The following is an 18,925-nucleotide window of genomic DNA, read 5'->3' on the forward strand; positions in this document are numbered from 1 at the left end:
ACTTTTACTTAAGTACTTTTACTTTTGATACCTTAAGAATATTTTGCTGATAATACTCTGCAGTTTTTCTTTAATGGTTATCGGTATTTACACAAGGAATCACTATGTTGTTACCTATAAGAGTATAGAAATAAGTCTGGATGAAGAAGATTAGTATCTAATTTCCTCTTGTTTCCTCTCCTCTCATAATGTCACCTTTACATCTATTACTATCAATTATTTGAATCTGTAATGTAGGCGACTTACCATAAACAGTCAAATTAACAATCAGAAATGTGGCATAAATCATATCCCCAGTATGATACCAGAAGGACAATATGAGGGGAAGAAAGCACAAGCTGTTTTTTCAAAATTCATCTTGATATGTAACTACAGCACCACTTTGTGGTGGATTTGATTGGTGCAGCTAATACAAATTAACAGACTAAGTATCTGTTTGACCCCGGCTGTGGTCAAGTTTTTATAATGACCCCTTGTGGTGACTGGGTCTGCAGCTGCAAAGCAGGTTGGTCAGTGTGTTTTTAGTAAGCGTTGATCACGTGTGGGAGTTTTTTGAGGTGGATTGCTTCATCAGGTACAAATAGAAATCAGACTAGTTACATGAAAGGAAGGTGTGATGCTGGCAAGCCTCAAAGAACTGGACTCAATTGCACGACTCACTCACGACACTTCTTTCAAAAACAAAAGGCTTCCAGCCGATTTATTACAAAACTCAAGGTGATAATACTAAATAGAACAAAAGGTGTCAAAAATGCAAAGTACAAAAGAAATACTAAAGTACAACAAAAAGCGCTAAGGATATTCTCAGGAGACAAAACCAAAAACAAGACTCTTTTACTATAATGGAGATTCATGAGGACAAACGCTGGACTGACGTGTAACACAGGGTTGGCACAAGACAAGGGAGACGCAGACATTATATACACGAGATAACAAGGAACAGGTGGAGACAATCAGGGCGGGGCAGACAATCAGACACGCGGGAAACACCAGGAAGTCAAGGGCCTGAAACGAGAGGAGAATTAGTTTTCACAATAAGACAGGAAGTGCAAGACACAGACCAGACAGCAGTGAACAACACCTCAACAGACCCGACGAGACATAACAGAAGGTGAAGGAGCAGTATACACATCCACACTAGATAAGCTACCATAAGGTTTTCTCGCAGATCCACTGGTTTCTGGCACTACAGTTGAAGTCATTCAAGCCAATGAAATCAATCATTGTACGAAGGTCACCACAGTCTTCTCCTCCAAATGCACTGTCAGGCTGCCCAAGGGCCCACTGCAACCTACAGACAGAACAAATGAGCCTGCTCAGTCGACATGTGTCGTACATTGAAAGTGGTGGCACGTCTTGAAATATCACAAAAAGCAGAAGACTCTGTGTCTTCCCTGAGGGCCTGTGGAACAGTAGCTTGTCATCACTTGACTGTTGTGATCATCCTCCTGTCCTGTTAACTTCCTGAGGCAGACAATGAGCTTTCACAGCTGCTGGATCACCAGCTGAAGCCATGTTACTTGTTACTATTACTATTATTACAATTATTACTGTTACTTATTACTCAGCAACATCTTTTCTTCGTCTTCTTCTCATTTCTTGCCCTTTTCTTGACTGCTGACAGATAGAGACTGAACAGACTGGTTATTCCCTATGTCAGGGGTGTCCAAACTTTTATCACTGAGGGCCACATACAGAAAAACATAGGAGGGGCTGGGCCACTTACTATCAAAATTAACTGGACTTAATAACATAAGTGCATATACCTTTTAGTCAGTTATTCTGGTAAGTATCAACTGTGCTGGGTATTATAGTCGGTCGAGGCGCTGATCATCCTGCTACAATCTGGTCCCACTGGAAAACGTGTGTTGGGTTGTTGGTTTCCCTTCCCTCTCTCCTATCGCATTTGATGTGACATTGTACAAGCGCGAGTTGGGCAACACTTCATCTACTGCATCAAGATGAGATGTTAAACTACTGGAGGTCAGTAAGATTTAAACTGCTTTCAATTTTTAAACTGCTGTCAAGTTGCTCTTTAAATAGGTCAATATTGCAGTTTGACAGGAATTACTCTACTTGTTTAGGCATTAGGACTTGCTGGGCTGGGCTGCACCGTGGCTCGGTGGTTAGCAGCGTCGCCTCACAGCTAGAAGATCCCCGGTTCGGTCCCGCCTGGGATCTTTCTGTGTGGAGTTTGCATGTTCTCCCTGTGCAGCGTGGGTTTTCACCGGGTTCTCCGGCTTCCTCCCACAGTCCAAAAACATGCTGAGGTTGATTGATAATTCTAAATTGTAGGTGTGTATGAGTGCTGTGCTTGGTTGTCTGTCTCTATGTGTAGCCCTGTGGTAGGCTGGCGATCTGCCCAGGGTGTGCGCAGGGTGTCCCCTGCCTTCGCCTGAGAGACAGCTGGGATAGGCTCCAGCCCCCCCGTGACCCTGCAAAGGATTCAGCGGTGTATTGATAATGGATGGATGGGACTTGTTGGGCTTGACTTTAATACAAACCTAAGATAGTCTAAGATAAAATAATCCTTTATTAATATCCAGAGGGAAACTTGCTAAATACAAATTATACCAGAGCAATTGAACCAGGCATGTCGTAAATGTTAATAATATGTTAAGGTAGGAACATATACAGAGCAACATAGGTATTCATTTGGAGTGTTTGTGTCCATCTGCTGATTGATTGAAGACCAATATTCACAAAGGACTGAACAGCACTATATGACCCTCACATACAGTATACTAAACTTTGCTAGTGCTGCTAATATCACCAGTCACTTTGCTTAAGACACTATTGCTCTATTAGGTCAAGAACAACTGGTTGTGGGTACTGTATGTGTGTTTCTATTGCCTGGAATTTGAGTTTTGAGTTTAATTCAGGACTGTGTGGCTGCAGGTTTTTGCTCCAACCAAGGAGGAGCACACCAGACTGGACTTATTTAATCAGCTGGTCTCAGTCTTCAGCTGATAATTAAGTGATCCCTTGATTGGTTGGGACAAAAGCAGTAGTGTCTTAAGCAAAGTGACTGGTGATATAGTATACTGTATGTGAGGGTAATATAATACCGTTCAGTCCTTTGTTTTTTTTTTTGTCTTTTTGTCCTTGTTGAGCTGTATGTCCTTGTTGAGCTGTATGTCTTTTGACAATGACAATGTACACCAGACTATAACATGACATAACATTGCGTAATGACATAACATTGCGTAATTATCCTCAGTGTTCTCAAGTTATGATGTAGTACATTATTAACAGTGTGTTATATATACAGTACATACATATTATGGCAAATCATTCTTAATCAATGACTTTATCATCAAGAATAAGTTGATTTTATGTTTTTAACTGAAGCTTGGTTTGGACAAGAAAACAGTTCAGCAGTTCTCACTTGAGTCAGCCCCTCCGACTCTCAGATTCATAACTGAAACCCACAAAGCAGCTTCAGCTCAGGCAAAAATGATAACATGCCAGATGAGGTGTAGCATTGTCTTGCATTAGGAGGAACCCAGGGCCAACTGCACCAGCATATGGTCTCACAAGGGGTCTAAGGATCTCACCTCGGTACCAAATGGCAGTCAGTCATGCCACATCATGCTGCCTGGATACTCTGCCAACAACTTTTTAAAAATGTTTTTAATTGCATAGCTCCAGATGTGTTGGAGATAATAAATAAATCTCTACAGTCTGGTCAGTTTCCCCAGGCACTGAAAACTGCAGTAATAAGACTCTCCTAAAGAAGACTAATCTGGATGCTTCCGTAATAAGTAACTACAGGCCAATATCAAATCTTCCATTTCTAGGAAAAATTCTATAATGCATTATTTTTAATGCATTTCAGTCTGGATTTCATCCACACCACAGCACAGACACTGTACTTATCAAAGTTTCAATGACATACATCTGAATAATGATGCCTCCAAAACCTCAGTCTTAGTATTATTAGATCTCAGTGCGGCCTTTGATACAGTTGACCACGACATACTTCTTGACAGACTGGAAAAGTGGGTGGGACTTACTGGCACTGTACTACACTGGTTCAAATCTTATTTACGATAGAGAGACTACTTTCTGTCAATTGGTGAGCATCTGTCCCGAGCTCAGATTATGGAGCATCATAGTATTTCTTATCATACTCACGCAGATGACCCAACTTTATATTTCTGTGTCATCACATGACTACAGTCCCTTACTTTCACTGAGTGAGTGTAATCATCAAATCAGTGACTGGATGTGCCAGAATTTTCTTCATCTTAATGCAGATAAGACAGAAGTGATTGTTTTTGGCCCCCAAAAATGAAAAGATCAGCGCTCACCTTAACTCCATGTCACTGACAACAACAGATAAAGCCAGAAATCTTGCTGTGATTATTGATTCTGATCTGAATTTTAACAACCATTTAAAGCTAATTACCAAATCAGCCTACTACCACCTGAAAAATATAGCCAGAATTAAGGAATGTCTGTCCAAAGAAGACATGGAAAAACTTCTCAATATCTTACCCGTCTTTGTTCACTGGTGTTCCATCCACCCACACCCAAGTTCCTTCCTCTTCCCTGTCAGTCATGCCAACCCATGTTGCCATAGTGAATCCAGTGAGGAAGGCCTGTCACAAACCAACATCTTCATAAACAGCAGGCTCAAAATACAAAAGAACTGCAGGATTTAAATTTCCAAAGTTTAGACAGAAATCTATAACAGATTCAAGAGCTTTATGAGAGATTCAGCACCATCAAACTGTATTTGGACTAATTAACAAAGCTGTAAAAATGCAGTGTTGTCAGTAAAGGCACCTGTTCCTCTCTGCTGTCGATGATGACCAGGTCAGCGTCTCTCTGCACACAGTCCTGCCGGCTGTCGTCCCAGCTTCTCCTCTGTGAGGAAATGTAGTAGCAGCTGGAGCCAAACATCATCCAGCCCTGTGGACAGCTCTCTTCCTCTGTCTCACCTCAACACAGCAGCACATACAGCATGTCCCAACACAACATGTTAGAATGTGTACATACAGCCTCATGATGCAACAGAGAACAGGAAGTTGCATGTGAACACAACAAGGTACAAAGCTATGGAGACCAGTCTGATGCAAATGAAATATGTGAATTAAAGCTAGAGATAATAATCAGTTTTTAAAAGGTATGTTAAGTTAGGAACATATACAGAGCAACATCAGTATTCATTTGCAGTGGTGTGTGTGTCCATCTGCTGATTGATTGAAGACTAATATTCACTCTCCTTTAAGCTCTGCACCAAAACCTGAAGGAAATATGTGTGTGTTTAGCTGCCAAGTGTTCCCCTGTGTTCAAAAGCTAGGCGCTAACTTTCTTCCTGCTGATTGGAGCTGGGCAAACAATGAGAGTGAAGCAAAAGAGTGAAGCTAGAGGCTCTGAAACACACTAAAAAGCTGTGTGGAGCTGAAGGGAGTGAGGAGTCTGTGTACCTCCATCAGTGGGCTCATTCAGAGCAAGTCTCAGAGAGATGTTGAGAATCCCTTGAAGAACACACAGCAGTCCGAAGCTCAGCACAACCGCACTCAGATGTCTCAATTCTGTACAACACACATGTCATAGCACTCAACATAACACTAAAACCTGACATACTGTACAACAAAAACACGACAGCAGTCATGAATCTCACGCCTCTGCTGACGTACTTGGGTTTGGAGTCCTCTCAGCAGCAGCAGCATCCTTAGGTTCAGGTTTAGGGAATTCCTGATACTCACCAACCTCGATGTTGATATCAGACCCACTGGAATGGAAGAACACAGACATTTTGCCGCTGCTGCAGGGAGAAGGAGTGTTTCATGTCTGATGTTGTGCAGCACTTCAACACTTCCACCTTGTCCTGTCACTAGCCCTCCTGTCTTACGTAAAAGGAAGCACTGTCAAAGCCTACTTCCTAAATAGACAATATATATTTGATTCTTTTGCTTTTTTGTGGGGCGGAGGGCATTTTATTACCATCATGTTCAAAATTATGTCATTTATTTTTAATTTTGGATATTAATGAATAACATTTTCAGAGAATCAGTGTGACATTTTCTAAATTCAATTTTTAATTATTTGTTTTGGGTTTGTCTTATTAGTACAATGTTTTCACAAAAAAGTACAGCGATAAAATACTTTTATGAATTTTTTGAAATTTAAAAGTACATGCTGTGTTTATGAGTTATAGTAAGCAAATACCTTTTTAGATTAAATGAAATTTCACATTCAGGACTTGTGTTTATGGAGGTAAATGGATGAAACTAATATCAAACTGAAATTTCTCATTTTCATTTGTATGCAAAATTAAAACTCAAACAACATAATTTCAGTGTACTCTTAAGCATAACCCTGAAATGAACATAACCTTGGATATACAGGCATGTGAAAAAATTAGGACACCTCATGAAATCCTGTGTATTTTAAAATATATTTGGACATATGGGTATTTAATGTCAATTTTAATTAAACTGAGGGATCCAAGTAATATAACTAAACAATAAAAAAAATAAGAAAAGCCTGTTTAAAACTTTCTGTAAAATTTAATCAAAAAATAATGCAATTTCTGGTGAGGAATAAATTAGGACACCCCCCTATATTATCCCTCTTAAAATGTTGCAAATCCCAAACAGGTGCATCACGTCAGGTGCACATGATTAGTACATCGTTACCCAGCATTTGAATGGAGCCTTGCCCTATTTAAACCTCAAATTTAGATTGGTGTGGCCCTGACAGTTGGTATGTTGAGGTGAGCGCCATGGTGAGGTCTAAAGAGCTTCCTGATGCCCTCAGAAAGAAGATTGTGGCCGCTTACGAGTCTGGTAAAGGATTTAAAAAGATTTCAAAAGAATTTAACATCAGCCATTCCACCATTCGCAAAATTATTTACAAGTGGAGGACATTTAAAACAACTGCCACCATGCCAAGATCTGGCCGTCCGAGCAAGTTTACCCCCAGAGCAGAACGCAAGATGCTCAAAGAGGTCCTGAAAAATCCTAAAGTGTCATCAAGGGAATTACAGCAGGTTCTGGCAACTGTCGATGTGAAAGTGCACGACTCTACCATCAGAAAGAGACTGCACAAGTGTGACTTGCATGGGAGGTGTGCAAGGAAGAAACCTTTGCTCTCTAAAAAAAACATCAAGGCCAGACTGAAGTTTGCCAGAGAGAACATAGACAAAGACCACGACTTCTGGAATAAGGTTCTTTGGACAGATGAGTCTAAAATTGAATTATTTGGACACCAGAACAGAAGACATGTTTGGCGTAAACCAAATACAGCCTTCCAAGAAAAGAACCTCATACCAACTGTAAAGCATGGAGGGGGCAGTGTCATGGTTTGGGGATGCTTTGCTGCAGCAGGACCTGGCCAACTCACCATCATAGAATCCACCATGAATTCTACTGTGTATCAGAGGGTGCTTGAAGAAAATGTGAAACCATCTGTCAAAAAATTAAAGCTGAAGCGTAACTGGATACTGCAACAAGACAATGACCCAAAGCATACCAGCAAATCCACCAAGGACTGGCTAAAAAGGAAGAAGTGGAGAGTCCTGGAATGGCCAAGTCAAAGCCCTGATCTTAATCCCATTGAAATGCTGTGGGGTGACTTGAAACGGGCTGTACATGCAAGACACCCCTCAAACATCTCACAGCTGAAAGAATTCTGCATTGAGGAGTGGGCCAAACTTTCTCCTGATCGATGTCAGAGACAGGTAAAAGGCTACAAAAAGCGTCTCGTTGAAGTCATATCAGCCAAAGGGGGCAACACTAGCTACTAGGGGGTAGGGTGTCCTAACTTTTTCCTCCATTGAAATACATACTTTATTTTTTTTCTTTTTTTGGATTTGTCAATGTTCATTTTTGTTGTTAAATTGCAATCAAATCACTTTCTTTTTGAAAAATACATAAAAACATGACTGGATATTGGTATGTGTACCATTTCTAAATAAAGAGCTGATTATTTAATGGGGTGTCCTAATTTTCTCACATGCCTGTAAATCCAAACTGTTTCTCCATTTGAATCATGCCACGATGAGCCAATCAAATCAAACTGTGATGCCACTCTAAGTTTCATGACTGCCAATGTGTCTGAGCCTCATGTTTCAGCATTTAAATACCACAGAATCAGGTCAGACAGGTGTTTCAGCAAATCAAGTAAGACATTCACTTATTTATTGCTTTGTCTGCTGCCAGATTCCAGCTTCACTCAGTGTGTGTTGAGAAAAGGTTGTGGAAGAGTGTGAACACAGCAGCAGCTTTACACAACAGAGTGGCAGAGCATGTTGCAGAAGAGAAATGGGCCTCAAATTATGCACATCTTAAACAAAAATGTTGACATTTACAAAGCATTGTGGTACCAAGAAAAGATTAAGTCTGTATCTGTACAGGAGGCAGTCTTCGATCATCCCAAAACTTCCACATCTTAAAAGACCATATTAATCCATTATTTTCAAGGTCACAACACATGAAGTCATTGAAGGTCTTCAAACGCAGCTCCATGGGCTGTGTCTGTATCCAGACTGAACAACACTTCCTTTCCATAGTCCATCTGTTCAAACTTGAAACCATCATATTGCTCTTTCATTCTTTGCTGGCTGTATGAAGGCAACAAGAGCTTCACTATGAGACTGGACCAGGACATGCTGGGATACATTTAAAGAATGAAGCTTGGCCTGGAAATACATCAGTATGCAGGCCATCATTGAACTGTTTGGTGTATCATTTAGACATCAAATGTAAGACAACACAAAATATTTTTTGTTTCCAGGTTTACTTCAGTCATATTAATGTTGCTCAATATTCAGCGATTACAACATGTTTATCTACATTTGAAATGAACATCTGCAGGACAACCATGATGAAATCAACTAAAAATCTGTACATTAGAACATTTTCTTAAATGATTTAACCCAAAACCACATGTATGCAAATACCACAGAGTTAATGTCCATTGTGTGTATATATAATCATCATACATATATTTGGCCAGCAGTTTGCAGGAAACTGAATGGCATGTTGCTCTAAGTGGAAATAAGCTGATTTCAGTTGATCCACGAATTGCAACAGTTCTCATAGACTCATAATGTGTGGAGAACGCACCAAATTCTGCCTTTAATATCAAAACACAAATACAGAGGAATTCATCAAGCTTTCCAGAAATATCTTGCTGGTCAACTTATCTGTCAAATAATGAAATCAGCCATGTGACCTTTGTTGGCTGAGGTGTTTCAAGTGGCAGCCTCAACTACTTGGTTATTATTATCTAATGAGGCCATAATCATGGTGCAAGAGGAAGTTGTTGTTTTTTCCTGAGCAACGTTTTTCGTTTTCTTTCGTTTTTCAGTTTTCTGAAACAAATCCAGCTAGCTCATTAAAATGACATAAAGATCAGGAGGCCGTTGACCATGACGTCAGCTTTGCACAAAGTTCTTTTCTGCAGCTGAGCTGAAGGAGAAACAACTATGTGCTTGCATTTCACAAGGAAATCTGAACAAGCACAATTTGCTGTGGTCAAGTTGTTGCATCAAGTTGAACGTTTCTCAACTTTTTGAGCCTTGAGTGGCAGTGGGTGGCGCCAGCATGTTTTCTGAGGTTCACTTCAGGATGGATGGCAGCCTACTGCTTCACCAGCGTTTCAGACGATGTGGTGTGAGCAAAAAAAATCTTTAAGGGCATTTGACAGTTGTCTGAAAAATAGGTCACCTTTGTTTTGGAGGGTCCTACAGGCTGTCTAGATAGTAAACAAATATCTATAGCTGTGGGAAAAGTAAAACACTGAAAAAAATGAAAAATTAAAAACATCACAGTGGCGGGGTATGTGTTTGGTTGGTTACAGCACGTCTCTCCATCAGCTATATTAAATGTGTTATTTTATAATCAGTGATTGTACAGCCTATTTAACACTGCCAACACACACAGTAATGATTGGTCCAGCTGTCCAGCCCGACTGTCTACCTGTACAGAGGGTGTGAGCCGGGTGTCACTGAGGCGGAGGAGGGGGGGGGAGGAGGAGGAGGAGGAGGAGGGATGTCAGAGAAGGGGACAGAATTTGGTTGCCAGAAAGAAGCAAAAGATGGATTGAAGAAAGAGGGAGGAGGAGGGGGGTAGAGAGGGAAGTTGGGTGGCGGAAAAGAGTGTGGAGGTGGAGGAGGATAAGGGCAGGGGGGAGGGGGGAGGTACATTGGAGGACCATGTGTGTGTCTAGGTGGTGGGTGGATGTGTCTGGGTGGAGTGTGTGTGTGTTTGAATGGTAGATGTTCATTCTTTGGGTTCTGGTGTCTGAATGGAGGCCCTGCGTGTCTTGGAGAGAAAACTCTGACGTCATGCTTCGGCTGCTGCAAGGTGTTCTGGGTAATGAGGGCAGGATTATCTGAAGGGGAAGAAAAACAGATTAAGCAAAGCAAAAAAAAAGAAGTAGAGATGAATGTCTGTTATATTCTACTGGAAAGTTTATGTTGAGTAAGTTTAAGACTTTAAGCTTTAGACTTCTTTCAGCTGGTAGCACCTTAAAACCATCCAAACACGTCCCTGTCTTCATTCAGGCATGTGGACTACATTTCCTGCATGTGTGTTAATACCTGTACTGCTATTGTCCTTCTTCTTTTTGTTCTTCACTTTCCTCTTGGCTTCATGCTCTTTCTCGTCATCACTATAATCTAAAGCCTAGACAGAGAGGAGAGAGAGAGATTAGTATGACTCTCATAGCAAAGAGAACAGCAATCTTTTGGAGCGTAGTGGAAACATTACATCTCACATTTACTAAATTCCTGATCCTGAGTATTTTTAGCAACAACCTCAACACTGGAAGGGTGTTCCAAAGTTAGGGTGCAGAATAAGAGAATGCACCAGCACCCACTGTGCTCAGGTCGACGGCTGGTAGTGCCAGCAGACCTGCAGATGCAGACTGCAGGAAGCAAGAGGCAGTGCAAGTCTGAAGGAGGTCTGTGAGTCTTGACACAGGCAACAGTGCAGCTGAATCAGCAGGGGAGTGACATGCTCAGGACTTGGAACAAGTAAAAATCCATGCTGCAGAGTTCTGGATGAGCTGAAGTCAGTGAGTAAGTTTGTTGGAGATGCACTGCAGTAGTGAATGCTTGACCTGACCAAAGCATTGATAAGACCTCTGTGGAGTTAAAGTAGGAAATAAATCTGGAGATGTTTCACAGATGAAATGGCCAATATAGGGGACACTGTTTATATAAGTGGAGAAAAAAAGGTACTGTCCAGGATAACACCAAGGCTTTTAACCTGTCTGGAGACACATATGGTGGCTTTAGCAATGGGGAGTGAACAAACATTAGCTTTTGAGAGGGTAGATTTAGAGCCAATGAGGAGTAGCTCAGATTTACTTGTGTTGAAGTTTAGGTAGTTGTTTGTTGCATATCTGAGTATCATGGAGACAAGCAGTGAGGGTACTGGAGAGGATGGTGGAAGTGGGCTTAGTGGACATACGACACTGTGTATCACCAGTGGAACAGTGAAAATGAACACCCTAGAGCAAGATGATGTGGTTTAGAGGGAGGAGGTTAAATGATGAACAGGAGTGGCCCTGACACTGAACCCTGTGAACTCTGGAGTTTTCTGACTGGTAATTTTGTATTTGTACAAGATGTGTCCTGTCTGCAAGTCAGGAGGCAAACCACTGATGCTCCAAATGCTGGCCAGTGAATCCACAAGGAGCTCATGGGACAGTACTGGGGGCTCGGGTGAGGTCCAGGAGGATGAGGATAGGGAATGGACCGGAATCAGCTGCACGGAGGAACTCGTTGGTGATCTCAACAAAGGCTGTTTCTGTGCTGTGTTTAAGGCGGAAACTGGAGTTCAAAGAGATTACTGTTATCAAGGTATATCGAGTGGAGATACAACTACGCTCTCAAGAAGTTTGGAGATGATGGTCAATTGGAAATAGGCTGGCAGTTGTGTGGGTCACTAGGGTCTAAACCAGGTTTTTTCAGTGTTTGGCTCATTAAGGCAACTCTAAGTGAACCACTGGACAGAGAGGCATTGATAATACAGGCCAGGGGAAATGATAGAGGGCAAGCATGCTTTCACTAAGGTTGAGGGGATCGGATCCAGGCGACATGTAGAGGTGTTGGACTCAGAAATAAGTTCAAAACTGTGATTTTCTTTTTGGAAGACTACAGTCACATAGATCAGTGGATGGGGCAGTTTTACGAGACCTGCTGATTTTGGTTGTTTGCGGGATGTTGGCAGAGGCCCACTGAGTATTGCTGTGGTTTATACTGATCTCAGGGGGGCTGAGCAGCCTTTTCACTGCAGAGAAGAGAGTTCTGGTATCCCCTTCACCTGTACTGATGAGTTTCTATAATTTAGTTTGCACTTTTGTACTGTAGTCCATGATCACAATACATCTGCTTATGAACAGCACGTCCAGTGTTGGTGCAGAGCCCCCTGCAGGCGATGACCTTTTGCTTAAAGTCTTGAGGTGACTTATCTCAGGTATGTACCATGAAACAGAACATGCTCCCTGTGCATATGGACATTTCAATATTTCCTACTAAAAATACAGTGTTTGATGTTGTGCCAAATTCCAAGGGCTCTAACATTATCAGAATCAATGATATGGCAAGTATGACGAGCCAAGCTTACAATTTGTTGAGATGTCATTCTGCGATGCCACAATGTGGACTCATTCCTAGCACTATGAGAAATTGTGTGATATATTTGGCCATTTTGTATGTAAAGTCCAAGTTTCCTCCATGGAGTCCTCGTGTTTAAATAGAACAAGATACAAAGCTTATTACACGATTGATTGCCTATGCACAGAATCATATTGAGCGATGAAGACTCACAATAAGGAAAATGTGTAATCTGACACATCATGGCAGTGTAACAATATGGCAAGTGAGGTTGATATCAATGTTGTTACACAGGAAAAGAACACATAAAAACAATGATGCAAAGGGTGATTATTCCTCAATTGATTGTACAGTCACTTATTTCCAGAAAGAAAGTGCTCAAAAGCCACTTGGCTATGTCTGGTGGTCTTCCTCATTAAACATTAAGTATGTTGTGAGTAACCATTTCAGTTTTTGTCTTCATTGCTCAATACAGGTCCATTCATTTCATTTATCAATTTCATGGCTCTAAGAGTTATATTCCTGAAGATAGCAAACCCTAAAAATGACTTCCTGTCTAAGTTGTGTACATTTTTTTAGGGTGCAAATATGGCAAAATTCCAAGGGAACCTAAACCATGCAATTCCCAGACTTCAGTGGAAAATAAAGAAATAAATATTAGATATTTTTGCTTTATTTTTGGTTTTGTTTTGGTCAAATAGAATACAGAAAGAGTTTGAAAGACTTGGCACGGAGTGACTCACTGATGTTTAAACGTGTTTATGTTTCTGTCTTTGTGCTTACCTCCACTGGTGGTTCTTGGTCATTCTTCCAGGAAGCATCAGATCCCTTTAAACTGAGGGAAAAACATTTTCAATATTTTGTTTAGGTTTGGTCAGGACTAATTTCAGTTCATCATACCAAAAGTGACGACTACTCAGCTAATAAACTAAATAACTACTCAGTGTATTTGCTCCCAAAATTCTCCGGCTGGGGATAAATAAAGTTTGATCTTATCTTATCTTGATCCTTGATGTGCTCTATGCAATATGTGTGTGTGTGCACACGTGTGTACTCACAGTTTGAGCTGTTGTATGAGGACGTATCCTGTGTACTCTTTGAAAGCCGGTGCGTAATAAACTGTCAGTCCCTCTGTCAACCCCTTGCTGGTTATCTGGTCTGCAGAGTTAAAACGCAGAATATACAGGGGACTGGACACTGGACCGAACACCTCAAACACCTGAAACACATCAACAACAGAACATCACCATGTGGAAACCAACAACACACAGACAGAAAACATGACACACTTCTTCACACACTACGAAAGAAACACAACAGCAGACAAAGGTGAAAATAGACATACAGACATCACCGCTGGTCCACCTACCTTGGCCAAAGCCAGCCTATCAGATCTAAAGATGATGCTGTCATCGGTCAGAGGTGGAGTATCTTTCAGAGACTGGATGATAACTGCAGACATACAAAGACAGTTAGACAGAACTGACAAAATACACACTGAAACAGTTTTTCCAGAAATCAGACATTAAAGTTAAAGTGTGACTTTAAAGTGAGCGTCTATTTACCAAGTGTCTGTAAAATACTGGAGACCGTTCCTACAGGCAGCAGTTCTGCATCTTCTGGTAACGACACACACACCTCCTCCACTGCAGGCAGCTCCTACACACAAACATTATGACATGTCCACTTTTGATTTGATAATATATCATGGTTGATTTGTTAGTAGGGTTTAAAACAGAACAGGAACAGGAGAACACACACACACACACACACACACACACACACACACACACACACACACACACACACACACACACACACACACACACACACACACACACACAAAACCTGAGTGTCACACAGACTGTGTATCAGATATGAAATTGAACATTTGTGAAAAAAAGCCAGTCCTGATCCTGTGCTGTCTTTTCCTCCTTTTTCCATCATGACACTGTAGCTTTATACTGTATATCTCCCATTTCACTGTGGCATGAAGATTTTCTTTAACAAAATAACTTAGTCAGTCAATTACTAATTTATACTATTAATGAGTTGATTGAATGGAATGCTACAAAGCTACAGGGCAGAGCAATAAAAGCTGCGCTGAAAACATTTGAGCTCTGTCTCCTATAGGAGAGTTTATCACCAGCTGTAATCTATAATCTACAATCTATATAATGGAACAACAGGTAAAACTAGACAATTCAGGTGCCGCCAAAATTTTGACAGTGACACGAGGGGGCTGCTGGTGTTTTCTATACCACTGTTTCTCAAGCCTGGTCCTGGAGTACCACTGCCCTGCATGTTTTAGACGTATCCCTGCTCCAGCACACCTGATTCAAATGAATGGCTCGTTATCAGGCCTCAGCAGAGCCCAGTAACGAGCTGAGGATTTGAATCAGGTGTGTTGGAGCACACCTTACATGGAGCAGCAGAGCAGGGCAGCTGGTGCAAGATCCCTCTTTATTTCAATTTGGTGGGGGCTAACCCTTTACAATTGAAATCAGAGGCGACAAGAGCATTTGTCTACAAAAGGATCCAAAAATTATGTGTCTCCTATTCACCGTTGGAGTTTATGGCAATAAAAAAAAAAAAAAAAATTCAGGCGATTTCTCTCTGCCTCTCACACTCTAGCTAACATATGTCAAACTGATTCCATAAAGGGCCGTGTGGCTGCAGGTTTTAGTTCCAACCAAGGAGGAGCACACCAGGCCAACCAATCAACATCAAGGAATCACTTAGAAATCAGCTGAAGACTGAGATCAGCTGATTAATTGATTCCAGCCTGGTGTTCTCCTGCTTGGTTGGAATGAAAACCTGCAGCCACACGGCCCTTTATGGAATCAGTTTGACATGCCTGATGACATCACCCACTCTAGGGGCAGAAATTCTGAGCATTTTTTGAGAAACTTTATGGTCTTCAGATGGTTAGGGATCGAAAACCGTAAGAGATATCAAAAAGTGAGCGCAGGTTATTTTGAGCCGACAAAATTATCTACGTTTTAGAGTTTGAATGAAGGAGAAAGTATGGCGAAGCAGCAGAAACTTGAAAAAGGCTGAAATTTGAGGAAATTTCCCATTCATTTCTTATGGGAAATTTTTTGCAGTTTTTTGCGAATAACTTTGCAAATTATTAAGGAATCCTGTCATAAGTACATAGCACCGCATTCCCGATCGAGCCGCACGTTTTGATATATAGTTTGCGAGGGTTTTCTCAAAGCTGCAGGACTAGATACGCGCCGAAATTCTGGCGGAAGATGAAAAATAAGAAAAAACGCTCGGGATAACAATATAGCTGTTTGAGCTATAGAGGTGAGTGGCTCGTGCATTGCCTCGTGCCACTAACAATGAAGGGCAAGCAGGACATCACCGTTCATCTGCGATGTACACACACAATCCACAAACATGCCCCATATTACTGCCCTCGTCAGCGTGGGAGGAAAACAGGATTTCGGGCACACGCTGGAAAAGCTTTCAAACATGAAATCCCAGACTGACCTCGACCAGGACTTCATCTCTGGTTTTTATGGGGGCTGGTTGGCTGAAACCCTCGTCGTCGTCATCATCGCCAATCAAAGGGGTAGAGGGAGAAGAGGAAGAGGAGGAGGAGGAGGATGAAGAAGAAGAGGAAGAGCTGTCACTGAGAATAAGAGAGGGTGAGAATCAAAGTCAGTCACTTCCTTCCATTCTTGTACGGCTTCTTGTCTATAAATTCATTGATCAATAAGAAGGCTCTTGTCAAACTGCTGTGTGTCAGGGTAAATACCTGTCTGACCCGTCTGAGCTGTCCTCACAGACCTCTGTCCTGCACACACCGTCCAAAGAATGCACTGCTGCTTTTGAGTCTGTGTGTGCATCTCCTGTTTCCTCTGGATGCGCTTGTGAAGTTGAAGTGTCCGCACCATCAGGGGTTACATTGAGATTTTCTAGTTGCGTCGTCATAGTAACTTCCATCTCCTCTTCCTCCTGTTTGTGTGCTTCCAGCACATGTCCGTCCTTCTCTGGTAGTTTTTCGTCCATCTGAAATGTACACAAATCTTTGAAGGCAGGTTTTTAGATGACACATCGACACACGTCTTTCATTTGAGTCTCGGCTTCTTGCCTCAGTTTATCTTTAATGTAACATCGCACTGTCCAAGCACACCAAATGGCACCGTGAGTCACAACACTTTACCTGCTGTCACTAGTGTGTGAACTAATAGTGTTTATGTATGAAAGTAGCTTTAACGCGAATCAAGTTTTGTCCATTAATTGCACTAACGTCAACATCGAAATTCATTTCTGTTCAAAATCACAGATGCCAGAAAAAAACGTCGACAAACAACTAAAACAACTGCACAGACAGACAGGAATAAATGTTAGAGTAATTTACATCCACGCTAGCGTCAGTCGGCTAACTGGCTAACGCGCTAACCAAGACTAGCGCAGAATTTAAGTTACGAACAGGAATCAGCAGCTGTGAGCCTGCACGACTCCTTTCCAAATAACTTCATAAACAACATGTCGGAACAGAAATATTTCTGTGTTTAATGAATACCTGAATCTTTATGACGCTGCTGGATTTGTGCTGCGAAACCCTCGTGCAACGAGTAACGTTAAGCTCAACCAAAACAAATGAAACTACTTCCGTTATCACCGTTTAAAATAACATAATAAAATAAGCTTCATTGACGGTCGTTTTTAAAAAAATACAAACTAGTGCAAACGACTATGAGAACACACGGAGACATTAAGCCAATGGAAATTTGTGTAAAAATTCACATGTTTTTCTTTGCACAGCATACAGTAGCCTGCGTTAATAAAGTAGGCCTTCAGTAGGCGTAGTCCATCATTTGACAGTAGAAAAAAAATACTCTTCTTATGTTATTAAAATGTAAACTCATGTCACATTGTAAATGGCTGTATGTTACGGACCTATGTATAATAAATTAACTCAAAAATGAACTCAATTGAAACCTCAGTATTCCGTACTTTGCTTCGATGTATGTTTGAATCAAGCTAGTCCTTTATTTTGAAAGAAAAATTATTAAAATCCGGTGGTCATAGTTTCTCTCCTTGAGCTTGACGCAGCTAAACACGTGGGGTTATGTTTTTCCGGGTGCGCGCAAGGCTGCTGCGCAGTCTAAAGTTAACCCGCGCCCGAGAACGGAACAGATCCTGACTGTCGATGGTCCACTTTCTCAAAGTCAAGACAAGTAACACTGCAATTTGAAATACTCAACTATAAGTAAAAGTCATGCATTTAAATTAATTCACTACAAGCACATAAGTATAAGCAGGAAAACGTACTCAAAGTTAGTCAAATATCAAAGATTCACCATAAATACAATTTAATATTACTGATGATTACTTATTAACATGAATCATTGTTAAGTAGTATTTATAGTACAGGATTTTGCACTTTTGACAACAACTTCGGAAGTTATTAATATTGACACAAAAAACACTGAAAATGTAGACTGATCTGTTTATAAGTGGAGGTAAAGGATGCAGATAGAATTTCACTTCATCAGATATGACCAGCAGGTGGCAGCACAACCCTGTTTATATAGGCTTTGACAACAAGGAACTTAAGTCATGTGGATTGTAAGAGGTTTGAATCTTTTCATAAGATACAACTATTTGATCTGAACCGATGTGATGTTTGGAATCAAATAGTTTATGGCTGCTTTGACTCAGAAACCAGGAAGCTGAAACATTCCAACATTGTTATTTAGTTAATCCTTTGTTAAAATGATTGACTATATAAGACATGTTAAAACCTTTTGTTTTTGTATGGTTTTTACACTTTGAAACACTAACTTGTTCTTGTTAAAATATGTAGATTTCAAGATATCCTTTCATGATGTTTCCCTGGCTGAATGTCTCTCCAAGCCTCTGTTGTAAGATGTTCAAAATCTACAAGGAAATAACATTTCTATTCAAATTTATTTCTGTTTCTTATTTTAAGTCAGAATCAAAACAATCTGTTTCATCGACAGTGACTCTACTAATTACTGACATTGATATCTTTTGGATTACAAGTTTTCCAGTTTTTCACATGGCAGCAGGGTCAAATACACACTAAATAAAATCAGCTGATGCTGGCTCCTGAATGGCCATATTGTTGGTGAGCTAATCAACTGGCACCAGTTCAGTGCCACTGTTTCACTTCAAAGCCAGTTCACACATCAAACAACACTCCTCAAGCGCCTCAAAGAAGGACCACTTTGAGCCAATCAGTGTTGCGTTCGACGACGATATGACATAAATGGCCCAGTCAGTTCTACGTCAGCACAGAGAGTAGTTGTGAGTGAAGCCCATAAGATTCATATTTGCAGGAACCAAAGGAGCTTAGAAACCTGC

At 41.0% G+C, this 18,925-nt stretch overlaps 2 protein-coding genes across 3 annotated transcripts; both read right to left on the reverse strand.

The window, feature by feature from the left end:
- Window positions 1-722: 722 nt before the first annotated feature.
- LOC121604648 (CD209 antigen-like protein E) lies at window positions 723-5,819 on the reverse strand. Of its 2 annotated transcripts, none has more exons than XM_041934221.1 (6): window positions 5,718-5,819; window positions 5,436-5,543; window positions 4,792-4,946; window positions 4,501-4,604; window positions 1,151-1,291; window positions 723-1,005 (listed from the first exon to the last, which is right to left on the reverse strand). In XM_041934221.1, exons 1-6 carry the CDS (start codon window positions 5,764-5,766, stop codon window positions 972-974), a joined length of 591 nt encoding a protein of 196 aa, XP_041790155.1. In that variant the 5' UTR covers window positions 5,767-5,819; the 3' UTR covers window positions 723-971. The 2 variants fall into 2 exon arrangements, with proteins under 2 accessions (XP_041790155.1, XP_041790154.1); XM_041934220.1 differs by having other exon boundaries at window positions 5,649-5,792.
- Window positions 5,820-8,188: 2,369 nt separating this feature from the next.
- Window positions 8,189-17,175, reverse strand: LOC121604216 (H/ACA ribonucleoprotein complex non-core subunit NAF1-like). Its single transcript, XM_041933669.1, has 9 exons — window positions 17,118-17,175; window positions 16,347-16,600; window positions 16,079-16,220; window positions 14,146-14,239; window positions 13,950-14,032; window positions 13,639-13,799; window positions 13,364-13,415; window positions 10,559-10,643; window positions 8,189-10,350 (listed from the first exon to the last, which is right to left on the reverse strand). Exons 2-9 carry the CDS (start codon window positions 16,598-16,600, stop codon window positions 9,932-9,934), a joined length of 1,290 nt encoding a protein of 429 aa, XP_041789603.1. The 5' UTR covers window positions 17,118-17,175; the 3' UTR covers window positions 8,189-9,931.
- Window positions 17,176-18,925: the final 1,750 nt, after the last annotated feature.

Source organism: Chelmon rostratus, chromosome 3 (genome assembly GCF_017976325.1).
Source record: "Chelmon rostratus isolate fCheRos1 chromosome 3, fCheRos1.pri, whole genome shotgun sequence".
Taxonomy (NCBI): Eukaryota; Metazoa; Chordata; class Actinopteri; order Chaetodontiformes; family Chaetodontidae; genus Chelmon; species Chelmon rostratus.